Source organism: Phyllostomus discolor, chromosome 3 (genome assembly GCF_004126475.2).
Source record: "Phyllostomus discolor isolate MPI-MPIP mPhyDis1 chromosome 3, mPhyDis1.pri.v3, whole genome shotgun sequence".
Lineage (NCBI taxonomy): Eukaryota > Metazoa > Chordata > Mammalia > Chiroptera > Phyllostomidae > Phyllostomus > Phyllostomus discolor.
The window spans coordinates 105,823,012-105,834,880 of record NC_040905.2 but is presented as its reverse complement, the minus strand read 5'-3'; the positions used below and the strand labels follow the sequence as shown (position 1 = coordinate 105,834,880).

Here is an 11,869-nt window from a genome sequence, read left to right as displayed (position 1 = left end):
GGAAAGAAACATCAGTATGTGAGAGAAACATCGATTGGTTGCCTCTTGCATGTGCCCTGACCGGAGACCGAACCTGCAATGTACGTATGTGCCCTGACTTGGAATAGAACTGGCAACCTTTCTTTGAAGGAGCAAAGCCCAACCAACTGAGCCAAACCAGTCAGGGCTCACTTTTAAGGATCTCCTTGCACCAGTCCATCTGTTGCTGAGGTTTTGGATCTCTCCCACATCCCCAGACATGGCCTCTCTCCTGAGCTCTAAGGCCACATTTCCACTTGCCTTTCAGACACTTACATCAGGACATTCCTCAAGGCAACAATCCAAACTGAACATGTGAAAGAGAAGTTCATCAACTTTTTCCTGACTCTTTCTACCACCTTTTCAAACCCCTCCTCAAGGGTGCAGCACCCCAGGCACCAGCTGCCCAAGCCTGGCTTCTTTGCCCCATCTGGTCTCCCACCTGTCCCTTTCAACCCACACTCAAATTATCCTGGCTCCATTCTCACGAATATTCATTATGCACCTGTCCTAATCCAAGCCCTCTGCATCTTGTGCCTGAAATTTTAACAGTTTAGTCTCCGTGCCCCCCTCCAACTTCCTTCTCCTCGGGAAGGAATTATTTCTAAAACACCAATCTGGTCACTTCACACCTCCTCTTTAGGGATCCCTACTCATTTGTAGAGAAATTGACTTTTCTATTCTGTTTCAAGGAAACTTGCCTCAAGAGAGTCTCCACAGAATGCTAAGTGGTCTTCAACTCCTCTTTACGGTGTGCTGGCTGATCTCCCTTTTGAACAAAAGGAGATTTCATACAACATTACCTTGGTCAGACAATATTCCCTAACCAGATACCATCAACACTATTTTCATTTGTTCAACATTGGGCGAGACAGGTTTCCTGTTTGCAATCATGCTATAAATTTGCCTTTAAACTAAATAGACTTTTTTTTTAAGTGCAAGCATCTAAAGCAGCAATTTTCAACCTTTTTCCATTCATGGCACACATAAACTAATTACTAAAATTCTGCAGCACACCAAAAGCTACTTTTTGCTGATCTGGAAAAAACAACATGTATAATTTTGATTCATTCACACTGGATGGCTATTGTTGTATTGGCTGTTGTCATTTTTTTGTATGTAACCATCTAAAGGAAAAAAGGTCAGTGTCCCTAACTAAATAGTCAGGTGTTGCATGTCTTAAACTTCTTGCAGCACACCGGTTGAAAATCACTAATATAAAAGACTGAGTTAATAATAGTAAAGGTGATTCTTGGTCATGGCAAAAATTGAGGTGTTATTTGCTACTCCAGGTGTGATCCATGGACTGTCAGCATCATCTGGGAGTTTGATTCAGAATCTCAGGCTCCACCTCAGACCTAATGATTCAGAATGTGCATTTTAACAAGGTCTCCAGGTGATTTTCATATGCACATCAAACATTGGGAAGCACTGATGTGAATAACAACGTTTGAGAAACACTGACCTCAGGAAAAAAGTCAAAACTATTTGTTATTCATGGTCTGGCCTCATGACCCTCCTAGATGAGTCATATGCCTCTCCAAAAGCTTCTCCATCTAGCTCCTTGCCTTTACCATGCTATTCCTCTCTCCAGAAATCCCACCTTCTTCTGCCTCAGCCTCTGCATCACTCAAGACTCAGCTGCAATAGGACTTCTTTCTTCTCTTATTTAATTCAGGTGAATTTCACATAATATAAAATAAACAACTTAAAGTGAACAATTCAACGGTGTGATGCAACCACCTCTATCTAGTCCCAAAACATTTTCACCACTCCAAAATAAAACCTTGTGCCCACTAAGCAGTTATTTCCTAGCCTCTCTCCCTGGCAACCACCAATCTGCTATTTCTATGCATTTTCCTATTTTGGACATTTCATATAAATGGAATCATATAATATGTGACATTTTCTGTCTGGCTCCTTTCACTTAGCATCATGTATTCAAGGTTCATCTGTGTTATAGCATGGATCAGCACTTCATTCCTTTTTGTGGCTGAACAATAATCTATTACATGACTAGACCACATCTGGTTTTCCCATTTACCCACTGACGGACATGTAGGTTGTTTCTACCTTTTGACTATTGTGATTAGTGGTACTATGAGCACTTGTGTGCTAGTTTTATTTTTCCTTTATTTTCAGTGCTCTTGGTTAAATACACAGGAGTAGAATTTCTGGGTCATGTAGTAATTCTACATCTAATTTTTTTAAAAGATTTTATTTATTTATTTTTAGAGAGGGGAAAGGAGGGAGAAGGAGATGGAGAGAAACACTGATGTGTGAGAGATACCTCAATCAGTTGCCTCTTGCACAACCCCAACCACCAGCGACCTGGCCTGCAACCCAGGCATGTGCCCTGACCAGGAACCAAACTGGTGACCTTCCAGTTCATAGGCCAGCACTCAATCCACTAAGCCACACCAGACAGGGCTACATTTAACTTTTTGTCACTTGTTCATAGAGCTTTCTTTTAACCCTTATCTGTTTCCTCCTGATCCATCCACAGAACTGATTTTGCCTCCTTCTTTTACCATATCAATCCCTAAAACACCATTGTATAGATGACGATGCTTAGGTTGGAAGCTTGTTCAAGGCCCACTGTTCCTAAGTGACAGGTAGGCTCTAGACTCTCAGCTCCAGTGTCCAGTTTCTGAACACCACAGTCTCTCTGTACTGTGCTCCTAAATGGACAAACAGGATTTACAAAATGAGACCCCTTCTATTCCTGGGGATGCCGACAACCTCACAATTCTCTTCCTGAGGGGCCATGGTCTGTCTCCTCCAGAATCTACCAGAAGTCTGGTCCTACAGCAAGAAATGAGCACCAGGATCTTCAGTTTGGGCACATTTATTTTAGATATATATTTTTCCATAATAGGAGGAAAGAGAGAAAACAACACTTTCTTTTATTTTGTTTGTCTGCCTTTTCAAATTTTATACTGTGTAAGGAACTGGTGCGGAGCAGGGACTGAGGGCTGGTGGCGCCAGCTCACGTGTAGCCCACCAGCCGGGGGGTGCTGGGGAAGGTCTTGCGCATGCTCATGCACTTCTCCTTGTCTATGCAGAGGGTGTTGGCCTTGATAGCCAGGTCGTGCTCCAGCCGGCACTTGGTCATTACCAGCAGCTGCAGTGTGTCCTGTGTCTCCCGCAGCCTCAGCTTGAGGGTCTGCAGGGTGTCGTCAATGGTGCACACCTCATTCACGAGCCTGGGGTGAGAGCAGAGAATAAGGCACTGTTCACTCAGTTGTTCAACACAGGCACACTTACTATGTGCCAGGAACTGGACCAGATGCTGAGAGACTGTGGTAAGACAGACAGGCAAGGTTCAGCCATCGGGGGTAGACAGGCAGGGAAGTAAACGTATGACAGAGCTACCAAGGGTGATGAGCAGAGGAGGGAGAAACAGACAGGATGTTTAGGAAAACAATCTGGCTACTGCTCACTAAGTTAAATGTAGACTTACCATGACCCAGCAATTCCACTCCTTGTTATCTCCCCACGAGAAGTGAAAACAGATACTCAAACAAATACTTGTACACAAACATTCATAGCAGCACTAACCACAAGTGTCAAAAGGTGGAAACAACCCAAATGTCCACCAACAGATGAATGAATAAAAAGGTGGTCTGTCCATACAATGGAATATGATTCAGCCATAAAAAGGAATAAAGTACGTATGGTACATGTGACAACATGGATGGACCTTGAAGACATTACACTCAGTGAAAGAAACCAGTCATAAAAGGTCATATTTTGTGATTAAATTTACATGAAATATCCAGAATAAGCAAATCAATGGAGACAGTAAATTAGTGGTTACCAAGGGCCGGAGGGAGGAGAACAGGGAGTGACTACTAATGGGCCTCACCTGTGGGGGAATGGGACAATGGTACTGTGCTCAGGGCTGAAGGACTTGCTGCCTGAAGGACCTGAGCTGCCATCAGGACAAGCTGCACCATGGCACACGTGAGCTGGAGAGGCGACAGAGGCAGCCGAGACACCCTTCTCTCCCTGGGGATCTGTAGATCAGCACTGTTCAAACAGAACTTTCTACAGTGACAGAAATGTGCCGTCCAATGCAGTAGCCCCTAGCACTGACTACTGACCACCTGAAATGTGTGTGTGTGAATAGGGAATTGGATTTTAAATTTTGTTTTGTTTTAATTAACTTAAATTCAAATTTAAATGGGTATTCATTATGGGGACTGGGCACGGATGGGACCTGAGCAATTAGAGAGGGTCAGGAGAAGAGGGGCCACCTGTAGGAAGACAAGGAAAGTGAAGGCCCAGAGGTGGTGCTGGAAGGAATGTGGGGCAACAAAGGTAATTCACAGATGGGCCAGTTCAGCTGCTGGAGAAGGCAGACAGCCTGAGTCCCATTATCTGCTCAGCCCCTCACATACCGTGCACATACACATTCACACACCTCATGTACCACATATGCCTACACAAGAAAATGAACATAGCACACACACAGGCATACACATAGTACACTGACACAGATACACAGGGGCACACAGATACACAAACACACCACACACACACACATACACACACAGTGTCTGGGGTTCCTGAGCCAAATGTACCCCATTCATGCTCCCTATCTACCCCTCTAGGTGACACACAGCTAGTGGATGAAGAGGCAGGGAGCTTGTCCAAGGGCAAGCAGTAGGTCCTCCAGAACAACATCTGGCCACTCCCCTGAAGCCCTGTTCTGTGTTAGCAGCCACGGAGGGGACAAATGGGCTATCAGAACCCTCTGCTCCAGGAGGAGCTGGAGTCCAACCTCAGCGACTAAGAAGCATGAAGTGGGTGGAAGGAGGATAAGGAGATTCTCCCCCAACCCCTCACCCAGGATCTGGACCCCTTCCAGCCCAGCAGGGTGGGACCCTGGGCATGCTACACCCACTTCCAGGGGAGAAAATCCTCCAGGCCAGCAGGAGGCTGAGGAGCAGGTAGCCAGGCCATCACGTTCAAAGCCAGGGGTCGCTTTCCCTGCCTATCCCCACAACACACAACACCCAGCTTTTGTTTCCTGAGTGATTATCTCAGGCAGTAATGGGGCTGTGCAAACATCATCCCTTGGAACCACCAGCATTTTCTCTCAGAGCATTTTTCCTCCCTCTCTTTAGTTTAGCTCTCGTCTTCACATCTTGGCTTAGGAGGAGGACAAGCCACTGAGTTGGGGGATTTGTTACACAGCAATAGAGAACTAATATAGTCTTTCTGCCCCTGCCCCCAGCATGGAGGGAACAGAGCAGCCAAGTTACACAGCACATCGCGGGAAAATACCCACCATGTGTGTCGTTCCTGCTTTGTCTGGCCATCATCACTCCCAAGCTCGTACTCCAGGCTCACAAACCCTGTTTCTGAGCCTGCCTGCTCTTTTCACCCTTTCTGCTGTGAGGAGGCCCTTTATCAACAGAAGCAGCCCTTCCTTAGTTAAGCAGGAAGCTATTCCAATGGTTCACAGGTGAGAACTTTAGAAAGAGCCATGGAGAATGAGTGAGGTGTGCGTTGGGCTCCTCTCTCATGGGAGCCTGGACAGAAGAAAGGTAAAACAACCATGGGCCAAAGGCCACATCTCTGGCTGGGAGAGTATTTCTCCTTAGCTTTCAGTGGGGAGTGGGGGGTTCCCAGAACACAGTGGGGCTATAAAACCATCCCTGCTTTAGGCAGGTGAGACAGGCTTCAGTGCAGAGGGTTGGGCCTTCCCCATGACAGGAGGTCATCTAGGGACCCCTCACAACTCCAGATCCCCACCCTGTTGAGTTGTGAGACTAGATGTCCTAATTGGTGGAGAGTCGCTTTTCCAGACCCAGGTTTCCTGGGAGCTCGCCTTCTAGGGGAGCCTCCATCACTCACTTGAACTGTGGGACATCCCTGCACAGCTCCACATTGGGGCGCCGGGTCCTGCACTCCAGCCGTGTCTGCGCCAACTTCAGCGGGCACTCCTTGGCCATGATGGACCTTTCCAGCATCAGGATGGTGTTCTCCACCTGAAAGATCTCCTGCAGCGTCTGCGGGGAACATGTCAGGTGTCACAGAGGGAACATGGGGTCAACTCGTTCAGTATCCATTCAGGTGCTTAAATGACTCCTTCCCCAACCTGAGGGGCAGGGACCTCGCTCTTCCTAAGACAGTCTTAAGAAAGTAGCTTCAGCACTTCTCATTACCCAGGCCACTGTGAATGCTGGGGAGGGGCAGCTACTAAGGTTGGCTTTGTTTTCTATCTCCAATATCCACTGGAGTTAGCCTACTAATGTTCACTGGGATAGGGCTTTTAAGATTAGCATGGATAACTCAAAAATAATAGTTAATTTCTAAATCCACTCTAATCTGAATTAATCAAGGTTGTTCTATTTCATTTTACAATCCAGAGTTTACCTTCCTAATAACTAGGTCAGTAAATAAACTAGAAAGAAAAAAAGTAAAAGAAGAAATGAAAGGGAGCAGGGTGGGGAAAAAATTCAAAGTTTTGTATTGAACTATAGAAATATTTTCCTCAACATAATACCCATTATGCCCTACAAATGACCAACGTACAGCTTTCAGGAAGAAACAGGAGGGAGCCAGCTGGGGCCTGGAAACATTCTATACCTTGATCTAGGTGGAGGTTTCACAGGTGCATACATAGGCAAAAAACAAATAAAAAAAAAAACAACCCAGCACCAAAATTCATCAAGATTTTCTTATACTTTAAGACTGTTATATCTTAATAAAAAATAAAACTAAAATCAGAAAAAGGTTAATCACAAGAAAAGATTGGCAAAATGTTGATATTCATGTTGGGTACATGTGGATCTTTTCTAAGAATCTCTATACTTCTGTGTTTTAAATTTTTCCAAAATAAAAGAATGAGAGGATGAACAGAGAAGGCAGCACACTCATTACTAGAAGGAACCTGACCTCACACTTGCCCAACCTTAAGCACACCCAGAACTGTGGATGCTCACCAGATGCCACCTTACTATGTATGACCAAAACACCCCTTCTCCTCCCACCACCACCAGCATCCCTGGATCTGTGGGCAGCTCTGATGTCCACGCTCCTCTGCCAGGAGAAGGCTCTTTGCCAGGGGGGCGGGGGGCTGTGCCAACACCCCTCCCAGACTTGGCAGGGCCCAATAGTGAGGTTCTTCACAAGCTTAGAAGTGGCTCCTGCCACAGCCCCCAACATCCTTCCTTCAGCTGTTTACTTGCCTATCACCCTTGCTGGCATTAAGCTACAAGAAATCAGGGGCTTTGCTTTGTTTCACCCATGCTGTATTCTGAGCTCCAGAGAGTGTTAGGTGCAGACTGAGAGCTGCCAGGTAAAATACAAGATGACTAGTTAAATGTGAGTTTCAGATCAATGACAAACATTTTTTGTACATGTCCCAACTACTGTGTGACCCAAAATTCAAGTTTAACTGGATATTCTGCATTTTTATTTGCTAAATCTGGCAACTCTGCTCATAGTAGGAGCTCAATAAACATCAAATGAATGAATCACAGTTGGATCTGCAAGTCTAGATTTTTAGCTAGCTCCCCAATGGTCTCTATGCATGCTAAGGTTTGGAAACCATGTGGCCTAAAATTGATGTGATTTTGATATCAGAAAACTGCTTACACACAAATATGCCAGTGCTCCTGAATGGGGTGGGGACTCAAGTATAAGACCCAGGCCCCTCCTTCAAGGACTTTTCCAATCACGTTGTGTTTCCCTTTTTCACAAGCTATGAAATATTCACAAATCATAATGGGTACTAGGATGACTATTTTAGTTGGGTTGCATTCATATTCTGTAGGGACCAAGGAATGGCTTAAAAGGATTTTTTTCCCAAAGAAATTAAGTCCTGGTTTTCCTATTAGCTTAAGAAAAATATCTGGAGAAAGAGCATTTTGCTACTTCAAAGGGACAAAAGAATGCCCATTTCCTACTGGGTTGAGACATGGGTGGCAGATTATGGGAGGGCAGGATGCCTACTCTGCTGCCTTCAAAGGACCCTGAGGAAGAAGGCCGGCCCCTCACCAGGCCCTCAGTGAGCACACAGAGCCAGAGTGATGCTGACCACTCTCAGGTTAAACACTGTAAGAACATTCTGGTCAAGCACATGAGCTGGCATGTAAACACTCCAGTGGGGAACACCTCTCTTAGAAACCCTACAGAATTTCTTCAGAAACCTGCCCTTTGGAAGAAGAGCATGTCAAAGACAGGTAAAGCTCAGAACGCACCACCCAGCCTAGTACAGAAGAAAATTGAGCCTACTGTAAAGGAAAAATGCATCTTGGGACCCCACTGCCCAATGTGGAAAACAGCTCCTCACTCTACCATCTAGATGCCCCTAGTTAGGGTGGGAGAGGGCTATTGCTGAGGTGGTGGGAGAGAGACATTACCAGTTAGCTGGTTTAGCTGCCTGCCATTCCCAGCTCCCGTCAGTCCTGCCCCAGCCCAAGCCCATTGAAGGCAGCTGCCAGTAAGGGCGGCTGTTGGGGGAACCTTCAGATGCGCAGCCAATGCCCTGAGGCTGCCCTTATCTTGGTTTCTTTTGTTTGCTCTCTCCACACCCTGGTTCCCAGCTCCAGGCTTGGCCAGCCTTACCAGGGTCTGCAACTAACTTTAGAAAAGGCCCGTCTTTTGAGTCTAGGCAAGAAAGTGACAGTCATCCTGTGCTCAGTCATTCCTTCATCCACACATTCATTGATTTATGGATTCACTGATTCTCTCATGGACTCACTGAGCACCTGTAAAGTGCCCAGCACTCCTCTAGGCAGTGGACACAGCAGGGAACAGGACAGACTTCTGTCCTGTGGAGCTTACATTCTAGTGTAAGTGCATTCATTTGCACCTTTATGCAACAAGCTTTTATTCTCCATTGACAAGTGCTTCCCACAGTTTGGACAATACTTTCTTTAGCATCATGGAAGTTCAAGTCCTTTCATCTCCTGTTAAAAGCATGTGTTGGACACCTTCAGTGTGCAGAACATTGTGGGGGGTGTGGTCACAAATGAGGTATCCAATACATGTTCACTTCATTTCTCCAGGAACTCCCATGTGAGCACAGCGGAGGGACAGGGACACAGCAACACCATGCACAGGAGCTCCTGAGTTTGTCAAGTATTTTCAAACTTGCTGAATGCTTCCAGATGGAACTCCAGTGTGGCACCAGCCTTGGGCACTGGCTCTCCATCACCTGCTCCTCACCCTTGGTCCACAAAGAACAACTGTGGAATAAAGAGGTTTCCGTAGATAACAGGATCCAGCCACGGGCTAACAAGTTTGCTTTCATTGTATGTATCGTTCTGTTTAGGGCAAGTGCTGTTGGTTTTCCATTTACAGAGGGGATATAAATACATTTTGAATAAATGTATTTTTAAGTAGTTTAAGCAGAAATATGAAGTAAATAACAGCCCAGGTGGCACATGGATATAACACAATTGGAAATATGCTTCTGAATGGGGTGGGGGCTAGGAGTGACCCTGGAGTGAGTGAATTTGGGAAACCTCAGATCACACTGGGTCTCCCAGAGACTGAGATGCAGCAAGTGAGAAGATCACCATGAAGTCCCTGGCTCCCCATCTCCTCCTTAGGGCAGCATCGGGTGGGGTGTGTGTGTGCAGGGGCCGGAACCGGCTGTTGCTTTGTTCTCCATGCCACCACCCCCTGTACCCCAGTGGAATTTCTTGAGCGGGCCTGTCTGTGGATTTTCCGGAACAGTAGGGGTTTTCTGGAATTGGCTGCTTTAGAACCAATCAATGACTCACATCCAAGGCAGATCTGCCCAAGTGGGTGTGTATTCTGCCAAAAATGTTCCCTGTAACCCAGGGGTGTCCAACCTTTTGGCATCTCTGGGTCACACTGGAAGAAAAGGAAGAGTTGTTTTGGGTCACACATTAAATACATTGTGTCACATAGTCACAAAAAAAATCTCATAATGTTTTAAGTCAATTTACAGTTTTGTGTTGGGCCACATTCATAGCCATGCTGGGCCACATGCAGCCTGTGGGCTGCAGGTTGGACACCCCTGCTAACCTCTTTCTTGTCCAGCCTCTGTCACTCACAGCCAGGGTCCTCTTCACTAGAAGGGAGGAAAAAAAGCCATACACACACTGTCCTGGGGGCAGCCCCTGCCACCCAGCCCTGTCCTGCCAGCCAGTTATCTCCAGAAGCCCCAGGTGTGGTGACTCAGGCTCCAGGATTTGAGGAATGCAACCCCCAAGGGCCAGGAGGCAGAGAAAGTGGGCTGACTGTGGGCCGGGTCTGAAGACAGAGCTTCATGCTCAGGAGGAAGCTAAGGGTTTGCTTGGTGCAAACACAGGCTCCCAGTGCCAACCTGGCCCACCAGGCTCTGAGCTCCAGGTCAGCCTGGTTCCTGGACCTCACATTCCCTGATGTTCGTTCTCTGGGAGAAGAGCCCCGAGTCCAAAAGGGTGACCCGCACAGCCCAGCACATTGACTCCTGGGTACATACTGGAGGGTGTCTTCACCCAGAGCCACTGGGGACTGTAATTTTTAATTGACCAAACACCAAGTGTTCAGTGAACCCTTGTTTCCTGGGTGTTTGGTTAAAACAAAAGTGTGGATGTTGACATTAGACTGCCTAGATCTGTCCAAATCCCAGATCCAGCACATCCAAGCTGGATTAGGCAAGTGTCTGAAGCTGCCTGGGCATTTTCAGAAAAACAGTAAAACGAGGATCATAATCATTATTCCCACCCCACAGAGTGGAGATTAGGTGATTAGCCCCAGGGCTGAGACAGAGCTCTTGGAAACCTTAGAGAGTGTACAAAGCCCTTCGCTGCTGGGACACAGCTGGAGAGACGCAGGCACACACAGAGCGGCGGTGCCGTGCATGTTTCTCCCACAAACACACCCTGTAAAGTGCCACAAGAAAGGCATATGCTCCGTCCCTACCTTCCCTCGACCAGTTAGAGTTCTCCTATCCTTCCTGCCTCTCACCCTCAGTTCTAAATGGCTGCCCTGAGTCCCCAAAGCCCCCCTTCTCCCTGTTCCCCCGGGAGGTTAACCTTTCTGTTCCCACAAAACCAAAGAACTAAGGGAAAAGAGGCTCCTTGGAGCAGGGCTCAGCCTGGCTCACTGGAGCGGCTGGGCGGGGCCACTGGGGGATTGGCCCAGGGGGTCACCCCATGGGAGGAGCCTCTGCAGCCTCCAGCAGGAACTTGGTTGAGGAGGAGGTGGTGGGAGTGGAGTTCCCACCTCACTTCGCTTCCCAGGCCTTTTTATCTCTGTGCTCTGCCTGCTGCACTCTGCCTGTCAGTCAAGGCTACAAGACTGGGGCAAGAGAGTCCGAGGCCTTCCACTTGCTGTGCATGGCTGGATGGGGGAAAGGAGCAGTTCACCTCAGCTGACTGAGCCCCTCTATAGTCGCAGAGCTCTAGGTTTAAATTCCAGCTCCTGCTCTTCTCTGCTAAGTGACCTTGAACAGGACTCTTAACTTCTCTGTGCCTCTTCGCAATCGTGAACTCATGTCCTGAGCTACTTCACTCAGTAGCCCTTCTACTGAGCTTGGCATTGTGTGGGGCACTTGGTCTCTTGTCTGTAAAACTGGAGTAATCATAATAACTCACCCACGGGGTTGCTGTGAGGGTTAAATGAGATAATGTGTGTAAAGTGCTTAGTCTAGTGTCTGACATACACCATGGGACCGCCCTGCATCCCACACCAACCGCCATCCTGTAATGTTTTGTCTGTTAGGAGAGGTTTCCTTTGGGATCATTGGTCCTTTTTTTTAAATAAGACAATAGAAAACTCAGATTCATTTGACGGAATTTGTCTCTGCAGGCAACTTAAACTCCGTCAGCCCTCCAGCCCAGGACTTGGGCTTCAACAACCCATGTATTTGGGTGTA

The 11,869-nt window shown here is 47.1% G+C and overlaps 1 protein-coding gene across 1 annotated transcript in view; it reads right to left on the bottom strand.

The window, feature by feature from the left end:
- Positions 1-2,858: 2,858 nt before the first annotated feature.
- Positions 2,859-11,869, bottom strand: part of TEKT5 (tektin 5) — a 33,559-nt gene continuing 24,548 nt past the window's right edge. The window contains exons 6-7 of the mRNA XM_028529866.2: positions 5,884-6,038; positions 2,859-3,224 (exon numbers count right to left, since the gene is read on the bottom strand). Of these exons, the coding sequence (XP_028385667.1) occupies positions 3,008-3,224; positions 5,884-6,038 (372 nt within the window). The 3' untranslated portion in view covers positions 2,859-3,007. The remainder of the gene's footprint in view (positions 3,225-5,883; positions 6,039-11,869) is intronic.